At 35.8% G+C, this 19,986-nt stretch overlaps 1 protein-coding gene across 2 annotated transcripts in view; it reads right to left on the reverse strand.

Moving 5' to 3' along the window:
- Positions 1 to 730: 730 nt before the first annotated feature.
- Positions 731 to 19,986, reverse strand: part of LOC128869181 (uncharacterized) — a 57,241-nt gene continuing 37,985 nt past the window's right edge. For both annotated transcript variants that reach the window (XR_008455225.1, XM_054111693.1), the window contains exon 5: positions 731 to 1,061. Coding sequence is in view for 1 of the 2 variants with exons in the window: in XM_054111693.1 (XP_053967668.1) it covers positions 1,002 to 1,061 (60 nt within the window). In the remaining variant the exon portion in view is untranslated. The remainder of the gene's footprint in view (positions 1,062 to 19,986) is intronic.

Here is a 19,986-nt window from a genome sequence, read left to right on the forward strand (position 1 = left end):
CACGTATACTTGGGCAATAGAGATCAATAGGCGTGCTGATAAAGGCATTCAGCGGTTGAATCGGTACGCGTATTAGAAATGGAGCAAATGATTTTCCGCCATGTTCTTTAAAGTCCGGAATTGTCAAACGTCAACCTGAGTGATAGGGCGTTCGGCTCATAGTGGCGCGAAAACAACCGACGGGCTACACTGTACCGCAAATTCAGATTAAATTGAGCTATTTGGTATAAAACAAATATGGTGGTTTGACAGTAGTAATGTATAACGTCGAAGTATGAATGAAATTATTTTCTTTCGAACGAATTAGTGAATGATCTTAATCATACTACGATTACGCTTGAGATTAAATCTTAAGCATGTACAATTTTTTTGTTTCAATCAGAAAAAAAATTGCGTGATATTTGCCGAGACCCCCCCTCTCTTCAACGTAAGATTAGATGAGACTTGACTCGACCCCCTCCCCCCCTTAAACATCTCACGTAATTTATGGACGCCCCCTAATGGCATTTTGCTTCGGACCAATTTGCGACTTCGAATTTTTGCGGACTTTTTCGGTTAGAAGTATTTTTCTTCGTTCACTTCACTTTCGGTTTCGGATGCTGTGATTTAAAGGCCGACGTGTTCGGTCATCACATACATACATCGATTTCGTTGAATATCGCAACAACTAAATACACGTACCCGTAGCAATTTGAACGATTTTGCCAGCGGAGTCTCAATTTAACGGCGCGTTGTCAGCGAAGTCTCAGGCGGTTGCTCATAATCCCACTTCTGAAAATTTTCATATGCCCACGATGTACCTCAGTCACTATAGCCAACGTTTACCAATTGAAACACGACTACACTTTTAATGCTATATATTATATATATCATTTATTTTCGTTTTTTTGTATAACCAAGACCGTATTTCAATTATTTCCATTAATTACCAAACTTCGGGTGTTGCCGGTAACGGGTACTGCTCAACTGGACGGACATCCACAGAGATGTATTTTTTAAGCTTATGGCAGCGTTGCCACATCAGATGACACTATAGATAATAGGTATTTATTGTACATTTCCTGAAATGAAAAAAAAAAATATATAAAATTGTGAAAGCACGAATTACGAAATTGTTCTCATATTATAACAATTTCTCACACGACTTCGATATTGACATCGATTAAGTCATTGCGATTTACCTGATTTTTAAAACACTAATCTCAGTCCATCGTGATTAAGTGAAAATTGTAGTGGTTTAAAAATCTAGGTTCAGGTGCTACCTGAAAAAGAAGATCAATCTTTTGATCAATATCAAATAACTTCCTAATGATCTTAAAGCTTGCAGTGCCATGGGCGGTTGGAATATCATATTTCATAAATACTTTACGGATGGACTTTATGAGATGGCAATAGTCAAACATGCAAAAATTGGATATTTATGCACGACAACGATCCCAAACATACTGCGGGAGTGGTCAAAAACTGGCTTTCGCAGGAAAATATATATTACCCAGCTCGATTGGCCAGCACAAAGTCCGGATTTAAATCCAATCGAAAACTTGTGGAATGATGTGAAGACGATGGTTGGACAAAAAAAAAATTTAAAATATCGATGAACTTTGGGAAGGTGTACGGGAAGCATGGAACTCTATTCCTTTGGACAGGTGCCAAAAGTTAATAGAGAGTTTACCACGCAGGTGTGAAGCGGTTATACAGAATAACGGCTATTCTACCAAATATTGATACGGTAAATAATAATAGTCAACAATCTTTTCTCAATTCTTACAAACATTTCATATTTCAAAACTGCGCTAAGTCTTTGTCCAAATCCCACTATGACCAAATAAGAATTACTTCCATTTTTTCATATTTTTACTAGGAAAAACTGTCTACTTTAAGTTATTTTGTCTTATAATAAAGTGTTAATATAAATGTATTTGGTTCAAAAAACTGGATTTAATTTGGTTTCATATCATTTAATCGAGCATTATATTGAACTCTTTTTAAGTGCGCTAAACGTTTGACCATAGCTGTATGTCCTATGCTAATATATGTATGTATATAAACATGCATAGATACAATTACGCGCAATTTTCATTAAAAAAAAACAAAAAGAACAAATCTGTAAACATGCATATAAATCATATGGACATATCAAATGAACAAATCTGTTCTGTACGCAAGCAAATATAAGCTAATGTAAACTACATTTTTTCACACTTGCGTATCACTCTCTCCCTCCCATTTCTCTCCGGCAGCCATATTAATTAATTTCCTACTGTTAACTTGTGCTAATTTCATTTTCTTACCCGTGTTTTGCTAGAGCCCAATATGAGGAACGGGCCGATTGCGCCTTCTCTATGAATTTACGTTCTCTGATTTTACTATAGAACTGATAGCTTTTTTTATGCTGTTTCTTGCGGATCGTATATACCGCATACAAACAGAATCTACTGTATTGTCTTTATATTCGAATTGAGTTTTAAACATAAATGAACGCACTATTAGGGTGCTCCGTGAGTATATGGGCGGATGTGTGTAAAAGTGTGTATACAAAAATATCAGTGGCAACATTGTGACGATACCATGAAATACAAACACACACAAACCGATGAATTTATTATGTAAATATGTATCCGAAGGAAAACAGCTTTTTTCTACGAGCACAAGTGTTACTCAAATTTGAGTATTCTACGGACAACGGAAAGAGACTACGATAACGTCGGCACCATTAGAATTTTAGCTTAGGGCGACATACACATATGGAGGAATAAATTGCTTGTGTGTGCGGTTATATGTACAATGTACATTGTACATGCATATAAGCAAGTTAACAGAAAATATTATATATGAAAATTCTTTGTATATTTTGGCACATATGAATTCAGTTCATATTCATAAGCATTAACTGCAATACTTTCGCAAAGTGACATGGAATAATAGACAACTTATGGTGGGGGTAATTGATAAGTTTAATGTATTTTTTAAGATTAAGTCACTCTGTGTTTGAACTTCAAAGAATAAAGGCAAACCTCGAGTCGATAACGGAACGCATTTTTATTTGTTCAACAGTGTCCACGACTATGTGTATTGTATAATAGATAAACTGTTTAATACTTTAAATTGAAGTTCGTTTGGAAGAAAAAAAAATAGCGAAATGATTTTTCTTTAATCCGTAAACTTCACTTTATTTGATCTTTCATCCTACCGACTGTTCAATCTACCTTTTAGATTGCTAATTACAGACTACTAGAACTTATTACAATTGTCTTACTTATACCTTTCGTTATGTCTACCTTGCATATTTGGTCAGCAGGAAATTAAATTATTATTTGCAAATCGATTCTTTGGAATTGTTTTGCTATAAAAAAATATGAAATATATTGGCATGTGCCGGAAACGCAAATTCAGCATTTGTTAAGTAAGTTCAATATTTGTTTAATTAATATGTGATAAAAAAGTTCTTTAGCAAAGTCAGCATTTGCTAAGCAAGTTCAATATTCTTTCGATTAATATGTGATAAAAGGTTCTTTAGCCATTTCAGCATTTATGAAATGTGAAAGGGTATTGGCATGTGCCGGAAATGCAAATTCAGTTAAATTCTGAATATTAAGAATTTATTATGCGTATTATATTACTCTTAAGGGCTTTACTATAACACCCGCACCGTTAGTTTAAGGCTCCGACGAAATATGCAATATAGACAGTTTTTTATTTGTTTTATGTATAATATATATCGTTAACACTATGATGGTAAGAACAATTATTATGTTTATGCCTATATTTATAAAATTTGATTTCTTTGTTTGATATTGTATTTGTTCGATATATTTTACATGTTTAATTTGTTCTAAATATAGTGATTCTAACTTTAAATTTGAAAAAGTTGCATTCGATTTTCCTTTGATTTTTGTTATAACATTAGGTAGAATAAATTGGTCGTAAAATTTTAGTTTTACATTATTAAAAGCTTTGTTCATTGCGCTAATTTCAAAATTTTCAAATTTTACTAAAAAGTTTCCGTTTATTCTGATATCAAATTTATTACAGTTATGCTCGACTTTGAAGTAGAAGTTTTTTAATATTAGTATACCGGGTAAAATTTCGATTACGACTGATTCGTCTAACGTTCGCATATCGCAGTATGCTTCTTCGAAGTTTAATATGTTTGAAATACATTCATTAGAAATTTGAACTAAATTTTTCTTAAGAATATCTTTAACGTTTACATCAAAAATATTATTTTTGGAATCTATTAGTATTTCGTAGGTATTCAATATAATTGATTTATATTTTACATTGAGAATTTTCTCAAATATAATTTTCGATAGAATTTCCTTTGAATATTGAGGAATCTGAAGAATTATTACGATACTATTGTCGTGTAAGGCGACGGCTATTTTCATATTTGTGTAACTATCATAGTCATCTATCAAGTCAAGCTCTGTGTTTGTTATAATGTCCGTGGGAATTATTCCCAGTTTGCTAGAAAATATTATTTGCCCAATATCATCGATGTGGTCTGTTAAGAGTGAAATGTCATTGTTTATTTGGCAAATTTGTTCTAAAGGGTCCGCCATATAACTTTACGGAATTAAAAATGCTATAAAAAAGAAACTACTCAATATTTTTCCAAACTGTTTTTTTTTATTTTGAAGTACAATCCTTCCGGTTAATGATGTAACACAACTTCATTCCAATTGGACTTTGTACGGCGTCATACCAAGGTCTTTACGCAAAATTCGTCCGAATGATGTCTTCGAAATGTCCAATTGTTGAGAACGACGGTGAACTGATGTTCCTGGTGATTCACGAATACTCTCGGCCACAGCAGCAATATTTTCGGGTGTACGCACGGTTTTTGGTCGGTCACGCGTTGGTTTGTCAATAAGCAACTCAGTTTCTCTTACTTTTTTCGCAAAGTAACGCACATACGCTTCATTCGGTGCTTTTCTTCTTCCCATTGCCGTACGTAAAAAGTGATGTCGCAATATTTCCCAGCGTTCTTTGAGCGTATACACAACCATTTTCGTTCAGCGAAAGAATAAAACTAATTTTCTGTCAAATCAGATGACAGCTAAGTGTTACCATTCTTCAAATAATACCTAGTTCAAATCCGTAACGATAGATGGCGGGCCCTGTATAAATGTTATTTCGTCCTCTATTGTCGCTATTTTATTTTGCATAAAGTCTTTGAATTTATTTAAATAATTTCCAATCAGAATTTGTTTCTGGTTTATGTGGTTGGTAATGCTTTGTATTTGAGAGGATATGAGGTGGTTGACGTAGGTGATGTTGTTAATTTTGTTTGTCAAGGATTCTTCGTTTTTATAAAATGATTTCAGTGAGTTGGTCATTTCTAGTTCATCGTCGTTGTCCATAGTACCTGCAATAAACTTAAGTCCTTTTCTTAGTACATTTATCAGTCCTCTTTTTTGTCTAAAGTGTGGATTTAAATTTTCTATTTTTCTTTTTAATAGCGCAAAATTTTTACTTATGGTATCTAATAATGTCTTGGCCTCAACCGTGCCAGCATTAAGTGTTTGTACTCGTATATTTTCAAAGATTAAGTTTAATGTGTCCGCGTAGGCAGTTACGTTGACAACGTGGAAGATTTTGTTATATCGGTCAATCACTTTTTGTTCTCCTGTTTTGATCGGTATGTATCCATTATTGGTAGTTAAGTCATGAATGTCGATAGATTGTGCGTAGATGGTCGTTAGAAATGTAATCGTCAAAATCCAGGGTGTCATCTGAAATAATGTATATGGGTTTTCAATGTCTAGCTTTTATTTTGGGGTTATTTTTATCCTGATATTTCTTATTTTGTTTCATATGTGTTTTGTAATATTTTAGTCCGGTTTTAATGTCCTCTAACGTCTTTTATGAAGTTGGTTCCTTCTTGAATATCAACATATTTTCTATCTTTATTTAATTTGTTTATGTAATTTTCTTGTTTCTTCAAAATCAAATCATGGATTTCTTCATATTTGTCTCCATGAATTTTCCCATTTATGAAATCAATTGGTTTCGCCTTTGTAGTACTGTGTATCGTGTTATTATAAAAACCTATTATCCTTAGAATTTTTTCTGATTGTGGTTACTGTTAGATGTTTAGTGCATTGTAATATATTCGTAATTTAAAAACTGTTGCATTGGCATAGCTTTGAAGCCAAGTTCGTTGTTGACAATAATTTTCTCAATTTTACCGTAAGTGTTAAGATAAAGTAATAGTTTGGTTTTGAATTCTGTCCATGTCCTTCCATTAATTCTATAAGCTACCGCAAATTTTGTAAATTTATCAATTTGTCATAAAAATTTGTTTTTCTAATGAGTAAAAGACATCGATGTGAATGATTTCACGAGGCTTAGAGGGTGTTTCGGTAATTTTATAGGGTATCTTAGGAAGTCTTCTATCATATTTTTCTAAATTACAAACTTCACAAATATTTATAAATTGCGTTATCCTTAATTTTAGTTGAGGATTGTAGATTTGTATCCTTAATTCTTCGAAAACTGCTTGTATACCTCTATGGTTTTTATCTAAATGTTCTTTTTCAATAATTCCACTTAATTTATTTTCGTCTTCTATATCTTCTAATAAAGTAAAACCTCTTATAATTCTAAAACAATTCTATAAATAAAATAAACGAGAACAATTCCTCGTAAGTAGTATTAAAAATGTTGTAAAATACGTCATCTATTAAAATTGCATTTAATTGTGCAGGGTTAAAATGAGTTTTAAGTAGGGTAAGAGTTGTATTTCTATCTAATTCTTTAATTTGTATAATTTTCCTTATATTTTTAAAAATTTACTTGTTTTTTATTCGTACGGATTCTGATGCAATTTTCTTTATAATCACTTGATTTTTAAACAGATTTAATGGAGACGAAGTCTCTTTATGTTTATGGGTTCATGTTCAATACGAGAGAGAGCATCTGCGTTACTATTTTTCGTTCCTTTTTTGTATTTTATTTCATAGTCGAATTCAGATAATTTTAATCGCCATCTAACGAGTTTTGAATTAGGTTCCTTAATGGAAAAAAGCCACATTAAAGGTTTATGATCGGGTTCGATTAGAAATTTGCGTCCGAAAAGGTAGGGTTTAAAGTATTTAGTTGCCTAGACTATTGCTAGTAGTTCTTTTTCTATAGTGCTGTAGTTAATTTCATGTTTGTTAAGAGTGCGACTCGCGTAACAAATGGGGGGGTTATCTTGTGAAAGTACTGCACCTAAGGCATAATTACTAGCGTCCGTTGTGAGAGTAAATTTTTTTGAAAAATCAGGATATGCAAGAATCGGATCGTGAATTAACAATGTTTTAAGAGTATTGAAGCTTTCTTAATATTTCGTGTCGAAGATATTTATTTTTGCATCCTTTTTTAAATACTTAGTCATGGGTTTGGCGATTAAAGAGTAATCCTTTATAAATTTCCTATAATAGCCGGTTAAACCAAGAAACTGTTTAATTTGTTTAGGAGTTTTAGGGATTGGGAAATTTTTGACACATTCTATTTGTTTGGGGCTTGCCTTTATACCACTGGGTGTCACTATGTGCCCAAGGAACTCGGTTCCTTTTTTTAAAAATTCTGACTTATCCAATAGTACTTTAAGATTGGCTTCTTTTAAGTGGTTAAAAATTAGTTTAATGGAATCAATGTGCTCTTGGAGAGAAGTAGAAAAAATAATAATGTCATCTAAATAAACGAGGCAAATTTTATTTATGAAATCTTTAAGGATATTATTCATGAGTCTTTGGAATGTCGCTGGTGCTGTCTTCAGACCAAACGGCATTCGTAAGAATTCATAGTGCGCTCCTTCGACACTGAAGGCGGTCTTGTGAATATCGTTTTCTTCGATTTCTATTTGGTGAGATCCCTTCGCTAAATCGAGCGCGGTGAAGTATTGGCATCTGCCCAATTTGTCTAATATTTCATCGTTTAGTTTACGATAGTCTATTACAAGTCTCCATTTAGCCTTTCCACTGGCATCAGCCTTCTTCGCTATTGTTTTATTTTCAAGCATTTCTTGAATTTGCTTCTCTACTTCTTTTTTATGAATAAAGGGATATCTATAGGATTTAGTAGAGATTGGGATATTATCAGTAGTCCTAATTTAATGTAAAACTCAATTTGGTATTTTCCTGATAGAAAATATCTGAATATTTGTTTATAACTGGCCAAAGTTTAGCTTTTTCTTCAATATTAAGGTGCTGAATCCTGATCTGTTCTCTTAGTGGTTTGTATTTCTTTTCTTCGATGATATTAAAATTTGCGTTATCTTCCTCCTGCGTGAATTCGCTGTCTGACTCGGAAGCTAAATCTAATTCTATGTTATTAGAAGGGTCTTTGCCTAAATTTACGTGTTCTTCTGTCTTGTCGCCATATTTGCTTTTGACAAAAAGAGTTAATATGCGTTCTCCAAATTTAATTGTATTATCCGCATAATTTATGTTTGCTTTTAAAGGCCTTAATAAATCGTTGCCTATTAAACCGTCATAGAAGTCATGGAATTTTGTTATTTAGAACTCGATTACGTCTAGTCCTGTACCGAATTCTTCAAAAGCTTTAATCTTTGCCTTTTCGTTTAAACAGATTTTGTGTTGCAAGGTATTTATGTAAATGGGATTTATTTTTTGAATCCATTTTGGGTGGCAGATACCAGGATTAAGAATTGAGTTAGTAGCGCCTGTATCCACTATTAGTTTTATGTGTCCTAATTTTGTCTTTACTTTTATATATGGAAGTTCTCCGAGGCGGTATAATGAAAATTTTCATTTTTAGTTAGTTCGTGTTGATTTACATCCATGGGTTCCGGTAATGGAAGTCGATTGAGTTGGTTATCATCTCCATTTTGAGCGGTGAAGTTTTGCCTATTACGGTTGAAGTTTGAATTATATTGTGGATTCTGACTAAAAGGTGAATTGAAATTCCGTTGTTGGAAATGTTGTCTGTTACGGTTGGAAGTTGAATTATTTTGTGAATTAAAATTCTGGTTCGAATTTCCATAAGGATTATGATTAGAATTTTGTGGACTAAAATTTGGGAAGTTTCACCTGTTGTAATTGAAATTCGAATTATTTTGTGAATTAAAATTCTGGTTAAAATTTTGACTAGAACTTTAACCCAAGTTTGATTTGCCTTGCGAATTTTGTAAAGGTTTCTTCTCAACTCTGTTTCGTAAGAAAAATTGTTGATTGTCTACTCGAAGATGAGCGTATCCGGCTTCAAAAAGGATATTCATTGCTCTTTCTAGAGTATCTGGATTTCTACAAGCTGAAATGGTTTTCATAGGTTCGGGGGTTTTGGATTTAAATACATTGAGGGATATACGTGAGTTATTTTGAGCGACAGCATTCGCTGCTCCTAGTTCTTGTCCAAGGACAAATACAGTTTTATTATTAAGACGCCTAAGTTTGCTCTTAATTTCATCAAAGAAGTCTATGCTAGTGGTTTTAAAAGCTGTGGCCCTGAGTGAATCGAAAAGTTCGTCACAACTTAATCTATCTCCAAAATTATTTTGGAGTATGTATTTAATTTCATTCCATGAAATCGCCTGGGAATTTATTTCTATTATCTCCCTAGCTTTTCCCTTTAGTCTGCTTTTAATTATGTCGGAAAATAGTCCTTGTGATAATTCGTCGTACGTTTGAAGCATGGGGTGAACTCTGTCTATTAGGTTTAAAAATGTCCGAAGGTCCTTAGTCTCGCCGTTGAATTCAGGGAGGTTTCCTAGGTATTTCAAGGGATCGAAGCGTATTTGAGCCATTTTATATATATATATATGTAGGTATGTATATATATATTTTTTTTAATTAATTTATTGAATTAACCTTTAAAATTCTCTGGAGGGTCTCCCGTTAGGAAGTGAATCGCAGAGATTTTTATTAATTATAAAGCTGGAGGGTCCCCCCGAAGGTGGTGAATTGCAGCTTTCAGGTGCATTATTTGGTTATTAGCTGTACAAGCCGTATGTTATGAGTGGTATTATTATTGTGTGTGGCTACTCCTTCTAGGAAGGAGGGCTTTTCTACTCTGGAGGGTCCCCCGGAAGTGAATCGCTATGTTATAGATTTGTAAATTAATAAATTATTGGCTGTACAAGCCGTTTTTAAATTGTTCACTTATTTACACTTGTTTACAGGAATTGAAATTGTTTTCCTATTGCTTTCTTTTATTTCTTTGAAAAAAATTTAAACCGTCTAATCTTTGAACAAATGTGTTATTTTTAAATGTAAAACTGTATATATTAATGATAAAATATAATTTTAAATATGAATATTATATTATTGTAGTTTATGCATACATTACGTACAAATGGTATATCGGTTATATTAATATAGTTTTTTTTTTGTGTTAGTTGAAATTCTTTCTTTGATATTTTTGTTTTATATCTGTCCTGTAGGGATCACTGTGGCGATGTGCGCTCGGCACTCCTATTTTAAAGATCAGTGATATGCCTTCACTGTCCAAAACGAGGATGGATATGCCAGGAAAGATATATATGTATATATATGTATAAATTGTATATTCTTTTGACGTGATAACGTCTTATAATTCGATTTAACAGGCTGCACGCACGAAAAAATGTGTCGTTACCTTGCTCATTAGTGTTACCTTGCTCATTTGTCGTTACCTTGCTCATTTGTCGTTACCTTGAATGAACTGCAAGCGAAAGCGCGGAACGAACGACAAAGCAAACAAAGCAAACGAACGGCAACGTTCGACATCTTGCTCTCTCCTATTTAAGTGAGCGTATATATGTATGTATATGCGCAAATGTACATATATAAATTCACGTATTTGTATTTGCATATGCCTTCTTATTGATTATTATTAATTTGATTTACTTGAAGAATTTAAAATAAAACCAAGTTTGTTAATACTACCTGTTGTTTTAATGTTATTATTATTAATTTTTTTATTATATATGAAGGAAAAAATGTATGGTAATATTTACCACATACCTTATAAGATATGTTGTATACTAATATATGTACAATATATAAACATGCATATACATATACATTTTCGCGCAATTTTCAAAAAGAATAAATCTATATGTAAAGATGCATACAAATCATATGGACATATCAAATATACGAATCTATTCCGTACGCAAGCAAATGTAAGCTAATGTGCTTGAACTGCAAGCGAGAGCGCGGAACGAACGACAAAGAGCACAATCGGTCCCCGCGTTCGGCAACGTTCGACATCTGGCTCGGTCCTACTTGAGTGATCATATATATGTATGTATATGCGCATTTGTATATAAATTCACATACTTGTATTTGCATATGCCTTCTTCCTGTGCGCATGGTAATGAACCATTTCTCTGTAGAGAATAAACGATGATAGGAAAAATAGGAAATGAAAGGGAGTGTTTCAAGTGTAATGTGTCTTGAGAAAGTCAAATCGATGATGATGCCTCTAAGTGTTGTTGACTTATTAACGTCTGATGCACAATCGAAATTGAAGATATCTTTCATGAATTTGATAAATGTTTCGTCATTTTTCACGTTTGTGTAAATGTACAATAACTTGACCTATTCCATTGCAATTCCATTTACCTCCTCCTCTATATCCATACAAAATATCTATCAAACAAATAAAATTAAAATTTTGTTTTGAAAATTGCAACCATTCCATCAATATTTTCTTATGACGTTGTCACGTTAAACTATCGTCAGTAAACCGACTTTACAGACAACCTCTTTTTTTCAAATTTCTTTATTTAATTTTATATCTTATTTCAGTTCTCGACAGGTGTTTACTCAGAGTAGACGTGTTTCGCTCACTCTAAGTTTCTCTGTGTTGACTATTTCTCAGTTTATTTGCTTAACGTTCACGTGCTTGCTTTCAAAGCTTTAATTTACTATTTTATTAATTACCTTTTTCTTTATAAGTGCTTAAAAACAAGTGTGCTTTTGGAAAATTTACCAACGATGGCCCCCGGGCCTCCAAATCTCAGGGAAAACAGGTCTGCATTGCTTGCTCCTGCCCCACAAACGAAACGGAAAAAACCTTCTTATTCTCCATTGAATTTTCCAGCTTCGCCGGTTGAAAAAAAAGATAACCCCAAATTCATTACTATCAGTGCAATCGATACCAACAAACCTCTATCAAAGTACTCATGTTTTTGCGGTGCATAAAGCATTAGAGTGTATTAGTCAAGAAATAATTTCGATTACAGAACTTCGTACAGGTAACCTCTTGTTATTAGTGAAGAATCCGCAAATCGCGCAAAAATTTATATCCGCTAAGCAACTAAACGGTGTATGTGAAATTGAAGCCAAATTCAACGACAACTTAAACAGTGTTAAAGGTACAATTTATGCCCCCTGCCTCATTGATGTTGACGAAAAAGAAATCATAGAGAATATGAATAAACAAGGAGTTGTAGCTGTATATAAGTTTAATAGAACGGTTGACAGAAGAAACGTGAGGCCGAAATACGTGAGTGCGAGGAGCTTGAGATGCTGGCCAATAGGAACAACGCCCGAAAATTCCACCAGAAAGTTCGGCGGCTTACAGAAGGTTTTAAGACCGGGGCGTTTTCCTGTAAGAACAAAGACGGTGATCTGGTGACTGACGTACAGAGCAATCTTAAATTATGGAGGGAACACTTCTTGAACCTGTTAAACAGTGACAGCTGCGCATGTCATAGAGAAAGTGAAGATCCCGATACCCCAATCGTTGACGACGGAATTATCGTTCCGTTACCCGACCATGACGAGGTGAGAATAGCAATATCACGGCTAAAGAACAACAAAGCCGCGGGCGCCGACGGACTGCCGGCTGAGCTATTCAAACATGGTGGCGAGGAGCTGGTAAGGTGCATGCATCAGCTCCTATGCAAAATATGGTCGGATGAAAGCATGCCTGCCGATTGGAATTTAAGTGTGCTCTGCCCAATCCATAAGAAGGGCGATCCTGCAATTTGTGCCAATTACCGCGGGATTAGTCTTCTAAATATCACCTATAAGGTTCTAGCGAGCGTATTGTGTGAAAGGCTGAAGCCCACCGTCAACCAACTGATTGGACCTTATCAGTGTGGCTTCAGACCTGGAAAGTCTACCATCGACCAAATATTCACAATACGCCAAATCTTGGAAAAGACCCATGAAAGGAGAATCGACACACACCATCTTTTCGTCGACTTCAAAGCTGCATTCGACAGTACGGAAAGGAGTTACCTGTATGCCGCTATGTCTGAATTTGGTATCCCCGCAAAACTAATACGGCTATTAAAGATGACACCAGCAGCGCCGTCAGAATTGGGACGGACCTCTCCGAGCCGTTTGATACCAAACGAGGTTTCAGACAGGGTGACTCGCTGTCGTGTGACTTCTTTAACCTGATGTTGGAGAGCATCGTACGAGCCGCAGAACTTAATCGCTCAGGCACAATATTTTATAAGAGCGTACAATTGTTGGCGTATGCCGATGATATTGATATCATCGGCCTTAACAACCGCGCTGTTAGTTCTGCCTTCTCCAAACTGGATAAAGAGGCAAAGCGAATGGGTTTGGTGGTGAACGAGGACAAAACGAAGTACCTCCTGTCTTCAAACAAACAGTCGGCGCACTCGCGTATCGGCACTCACGACACTGTAGACAGTTATAATTTCGAGGTTGTAAAAGACTTCGTTTATTTAGGAACCAGCATTAACCCCGATAACAATGTCAGCCTTGAAATCCAACGTAGAAACTCTCTTGCCAACAAGTGCTACTTTGGACTAAGTAGGCAACTGAGCAGTAAAGTCCTCTCTCGACGAACAAAACTAACACTCTACAAGACTCTCATCATGCCCGTCCTAACGTATGGCGCAGAAGCGTGGACGATGACAACATCCGATGAAGCGACGCTTGGAGTGTTTGAGAGAAAGATTCTGCGTAAGATTTTTGGACCTTTGCACGTTGGCAACGGCGAATATCGCAGGCGATGGAACGATGAGCTGTATGAGCTTTACGGCGACATAGACATAGCGCAGCGAATAAAGATCCAGCGGCTTCGTTGGCTGGGTCATGTCGTCCGAATGGATACAAACGCTCCGGCTTTGAAAGTATTCGATGCGGTACCAGCTGGTGGTAGCAGAGGAAGAGGGCGGCCTCCTCTGCGTTGGAAAGATCAGGTGGAGAAGGACTTGGCTTCACTTGGTGTGTCCAACTGGCGCCGGTTAGCACGAGAAAGAAACGACTGGCGCGCTTTGTTAAGCTCGGCCAAAATCGCGTAAGCGGTTACCGCGCCAATTAAGAAGAAGAAGAACGGTTGATAGTGTTTCACACCATACTGGTGTTATTTTGCTCACTTTTGACGTTTATGAATTACCTGAAAAAGTAGAAGTATCGTGGCATATGTTACTTGTAGTCTTCCTCCTCACACTTCCTCCTGCACACGCACGTTTTGCACGAATTGCTCAGGCAACCACGCCTCATCAGCCAAAACATGTCCCAAATATTTGCAACCGAAAGAATTACTTAAAATAAAATGCAAAAACAAATGCTCAATGCGTAAAGCGATTAAACTTTACCAAGCACAAAAAATACCAACACTCGATACATCTTTCGCCACGAAAGTAAGAGAAACTCAAATACAAAATAATAATAATAAAGAAAAACCAACATCAAGCACTATTATCTCACCTCTCTCTATTCTACAAAATAAATCAAAAAATGACTCTCCATCCAACATTCCATTAAATAATTCTTCCAACAGCGACCAACAAAATATACCTCAAACCAACATCTCAAATAACAACAACACCCAACAAATTATCAATACACACGAATCACAATCCACAAATACATTACCGAATGAACTCACTATATCACCCCGGTTATGGTTGGTTGGTTGGTTGGAGTGGTGATTCATCCAGAATCCAACTAGCCCTTCCGCACCATTTTGTTGCTACATCCTCGTTACCAAATTGTTTAACAGTTGTTTGCAGCAGGACTATATCCAGTCTGTGCGGTTTAGGAACCTTATTAGGTTGTTGACGTCTAAGCCAGACAGTTGTTCGAGACTCTCGAACAGCGGTTTGCCCAGGGTTAACATTCTGTCCTTCCATGGGGCAGGGCATTCACAGAGGATATGGAAGATTGTTCCTTTTTTCTCCGTTGTTTACAACTATGACAGTATGTGTTGTGAGGGATGCCCATTTTGGCGGCTTGTTCTCAGATAGACCAGAAGCCAGTTATGACTGCCGTAAGTCTACAGGTGTCCCGTCGTTTCATGTTTATTAATGTCGACGATTGCTTGAGGTTGTAGGTGGGCCATAACGTTCTGCCGATTTTGCATTTCGTCTGGTCTCTCCATCTACAATCTGCAATTCGAAGGTATTTTAGGGAAATTGCATTCTTGACCGCACCTAGTGGAGTGAATACTGGTACTGCAAGAGCGCTATTCATGGCAGATCCCCCTCTTGCCAGTTCATCAGCTTTTTCGTTACCTTCTATGTTCCGGTGTCCCGGGACCCAAATTAAGGTTACTCTATGGTTTTCACTCAAGTTGGTGAGGCTGTTCCTACTTTGCTCCACCACTTTAGAGGTTGTTATAGTCGCGTCCAGCGCCTGGATTGCGGCTTGGCTATCCGAAAGAATAGCGATATTGCCCTTAAAAGAGAAATCTGCGATAAGTAACCTACAGGCTTCCCCAATTGCTAGTACTCCCGCTTGGAAGACGCTGCTGGTATTAGGGAGACGCACAGATTTTTCAATTCCAAGTCTATGAGAATATATACCAGCTCCAACACCACAATCCATTTTACTGCCATCTGCATAGACTGTGGTATCGAAGTTGTTTAGAGAGAATCCCTTATTCCATTCTTTTTTAGATGGAAAGAGTGTGGCAAAATTCCTATTGAACGTTACCATCGGGACGATGTAGTCAGTCCTCACCGAGGTTAACTGAGTTTGTCGCAATAATAGACTAGCGTGACCATAAGTTTTTCCTTTCCAGCGACCGCATTTATTTAACCTAAATGCACTCATGGTTGCCGTCTTCTTTATATGTAGGTCTATTGGAATAACGTGTGTCAGTGCATTGAGAACCCCGGTTATAATCGCTGGAGATTTTAATGCTTGGAGCCCTCTTTGGGGATCCGAAAACACAAACACCAGAGGCGTTATTATAGAGGACTTAATTCTCTCAGAGAATCTTACCATACTAAACGACAATACCCCAACACACTTTTCTACACATAAAACTTTCACAACCGTTGACTTAACAATCTGTTCATCCAACATTGCACCAAAACTTACAACCATCACCCTATCTGATCTGCATGGCAGCGATCACTATCCCATCGTCACTGAGCTCCGCTTTCAATCGGCATACAAAGTACCTCCCAAACTTAAGTTTCTAACAAACAAAGCTGACTGGGAAATGTTTCAACAAGTGACATCTAATCTTTGCTCTTACTACCCATATTCTGACAACATAAATAAAGAAGCTGCGGTGATAACTAAAATAATTTGGACTTCTGCACATTTTTCCATGCCACAATCTACGAACAAAATCTTTTCAAAATCGCTACCCTACTGGTCAACCGAACTATCTCAGCTGAGAAAAGAGAAACAACTTTACTTTTACGTTCTAGAACATACACCAATAGGATTCGCTATAAGAAAGCAAATGCAATTTTTCGCAAAAAGTGCAAACAAGCTAAAAGAGACTGTCTGAAAAAATTCTCGGAGTCCATTAATCATAAAACTAGTCCGAAGAAAGCTTGGCTCGATATTAAAAGTCTATCTGGCTCTTATACCCAAACTCCGGCAATCTCTCTAAGCAACTCAAATGGTCCCATAACTGACCCAAAAAAATAGCCAACCGCTTTGCTTCATTTCGGTCCGATAGTTCTCATGACTCTAATTTTCACGAAACATTTGTAACTACCAAAAACCAATACTTAAGCAGCAACGACAACACCGGTCGCACCTTTTCCCAAAACCTAGACTCCAAGATAGAACATATAGAATTAGAATCCACCCTCTCTTCTCTGTCGGGCAAGACCCCTGGAGCCGATCGTATATCATATCCCATGTTACATCATCTTCCTCTCTGTCTGAAGATCAGACTTTTAAGACTCTATAATAATATCTTAAACCAGGGAATTTACCCCCAGGCGTGGAAAAATGCAGTAATTATCCCCATCCCTAAACCAAATGCTACTCCAACATAGGTCAGTGGGTTCAGACCGATATCGCTACTTAGCTGTCTGGGAAAACTCTTTGAAAAGATTATATCAATGCGTATCTCCTGGCATGCCACAAAATTTAACTTAATAAGTCCACGACAAGTGGGCTTTAAGGCATTTCGAAAATTTTTGTGGTACTTATGAAACAATATACTGAAAATCGGCATTTGACTGCAAACTTCGAAGGCCGATTAAAAAAAAATTCGAACTAACATAAAAAAACGGCGCGATACGGGTCTTCTAATTTCGCCTCTATTTTCACCCGCCACTCTCAGAATGGACCTAATTTTTGCTAAACTGAATTTGTTCCACAGTGTAATGGTATAGCTCAAGGGTCTCCACTGTCTGTTATCTTGTTCATAGCAGCCTTCAATGAAGTCAGTATTGTAATTAACAAGTACAAAATTGTTTCTCACATTTGCTACGCAGGTGATTTATTATTGTTTTCTAAAGTTAATGACTTAAATGCTGTAAAGAAAGACTTCTTAGATATACTCTCAGACATAGCTCGTTGGGGCGAAGACTCAGGTGCTAAAATCTCCATTAAGAAATGTAAAAACTTCCATATTTGTCGCAAACATAAATGCAATTATTTTAATTTAGTTCATAACGATATACGAATTGTCAATACAACTAGTCTTAAGTTTTTTGGGTATAATTTTTGACAAAAAGCTAACATTTAAAGAACATTGTTTAGACTTACGAAAGCAACTGGCTGTCAGACTAATGCCCGAATTCTGTAAGCGAATCTCATCTCAAGTCACTAAAATTGAGATTATAAATTAGTGACTCTTTTTGTGACTTGAGACGATTTTGCTATTCAGTAAGGGAAAGTCACAAGAATTTCACCAAATATCATGGTGAAAATAAATAGAGACAGTCAGCTGATGGCACGTATCGGCTAGAGATAGTCAAAAAGTTGAACAAAAATTCACTTATCGATTCCATATGTAAGGAAATTTTTTAAACTCATTTATCAAGCGAAATTCTTCATCAAAAACATAAAGAATATGAATATTACTAAGCTCATACAAAATAACGTTTTTAATTTCTGTTTTATAAACCTTTTACCTGAATCGGTTTATCAACAATTCAATTGAGACAAACAAAATTAGTAATCGATAAATGTTGAATTGCATCTCTGTATACATTCCGTTGAAGTGAACGAGCTGGGTAAGCTGTAAAATAAAAGAAATTTTCTGATTTCTTTTAAAATATGTATTATTTTTTTACAGATATACAGTGCAAACCAAAGCGAAATGTTAAATGTATGTACATCCTTACACATATATGTATATGCATTGACTTGAAGACTGCGATTTATATTTGCTCAAAAGCGAAATACTGGCTTTGTATTATTTAGTTTTAAAGTTTACTGTTAAAACCCAGCCTACCGCTGCCATTGAATATCGGCTGTAAACAGTGTTAAGTGACTATTTGTGTCTTATAAATAAAAAAGTTTTTGATGTTTATATAAAGCTTAAAAATTTTATTTTTTACAAAAGTTTTATTCGTGATCGTGATTTCAGGACTCCAAAGGCACGCTCAATTGAGTTCCTTGCTTTTATATGTGTATTATTGAAAATCTCTTCGCTAGCGGAAGAAGGTGTTGCTATTGGTGTTAGTAGCCATGGCTCCAAAGGATAACCTGAATCGCCTAAAAGCCATTTAAATGCTCCCAAAATGTGTTCCCTGATGAGTTTGATTCTCACCGGCGAAGTTGTCCATATACGGCGTCATGACATGATTCTGGGAATCGTGCATTGACATTTTGAAAAATTAGTTCGTCGTTGCAAATCTTGGAATGGGGTTATTAGTTATAAACATTACAAAATGTTGATAAACCAGTATTTATTTTTTATAAACTCACGGCTTCAACATTAATGCTGTAGTATCCCTTGCGATTCCGAATTTGTTATGGAAGCTGCAAATTTTAAGCCGTTGAAATAGTGCAAATGCATATTTTGTACCATGTTCAAAACTGACCCCCTCTTTATGCTGTTGTAATGCCGCCGCATTGGGAAAACTAATTTCAAAGTGTTTGTGATCCACTACCATTTTCCAAATTTGCTCAATACATCTCGACGCGCTTGGTTGACTCATTGCCGAGAAGTGGCAGTTTCCTATAACGCTTCGGTATGAGCCATTTGCCAGAAAATATAGTACTGAAACAAACTGAAACTAGTATGTTGTAATGCATACCTATATATTTTTATTAATATATCAAGCCCACATGAAGCTCAAATGGAATTCTCGAATTCCGCTCAAACTTGTCAAGTGGTTTGCGATCTTGAATAAGTTCCCAGCAGAAGGGATTCTAAAAACCTCCCGAAAACGACTTCTTCCAGAAGGGATGGGTCTTCCGTGCTGCGCAAACTTGCCAGAATCCGTCTACGCATGTTTCTAAAACGTCAATAAATACACAATTATTTGTGTTCTTAAGAAATGTTTGCCCAACACATATTACTTCGCTTCATTTTCGCGCTTTTTTTGCAATAAATATATATAAAATAATTAATTCCTCTTCCATATTTTTCGTTTTGTGAGCTGTTCAGAAGTAGATCACTAATTAATGACTTTTTTTAGACTAATGACGTAAGATTGCTTACTGAATTGCAACTAGTCTCAAAATCAAATTTCACCACGAAAGTACTCAATTAGTGACTTGAGACTGCTTACAGAATTCGGGCATAAGTATAGTTAAATATTTATCATCAAAACATTGTTTAATTAACCAATATACTCTTATAAATGTAACCAAAGCTCTTTTACTGTCCAAGATTGATTTTGGTCTCCCGATATATGGC

The sequence above is a fragment of the Anastrepha ludens genome, chromosome X (genome assembly GCF_028408465.1).
Source record: "Anastrepha ludens isolate Willacy chromosome X, idAnaLude1.1, whole genome shotgun sequence".
Taxonomy (NCBI): Eukaryota; Metazoa; Arthropoda; class Insecta; order Diptera; family Tephritidae; genus Anastrepha; species Anastrepha ludens.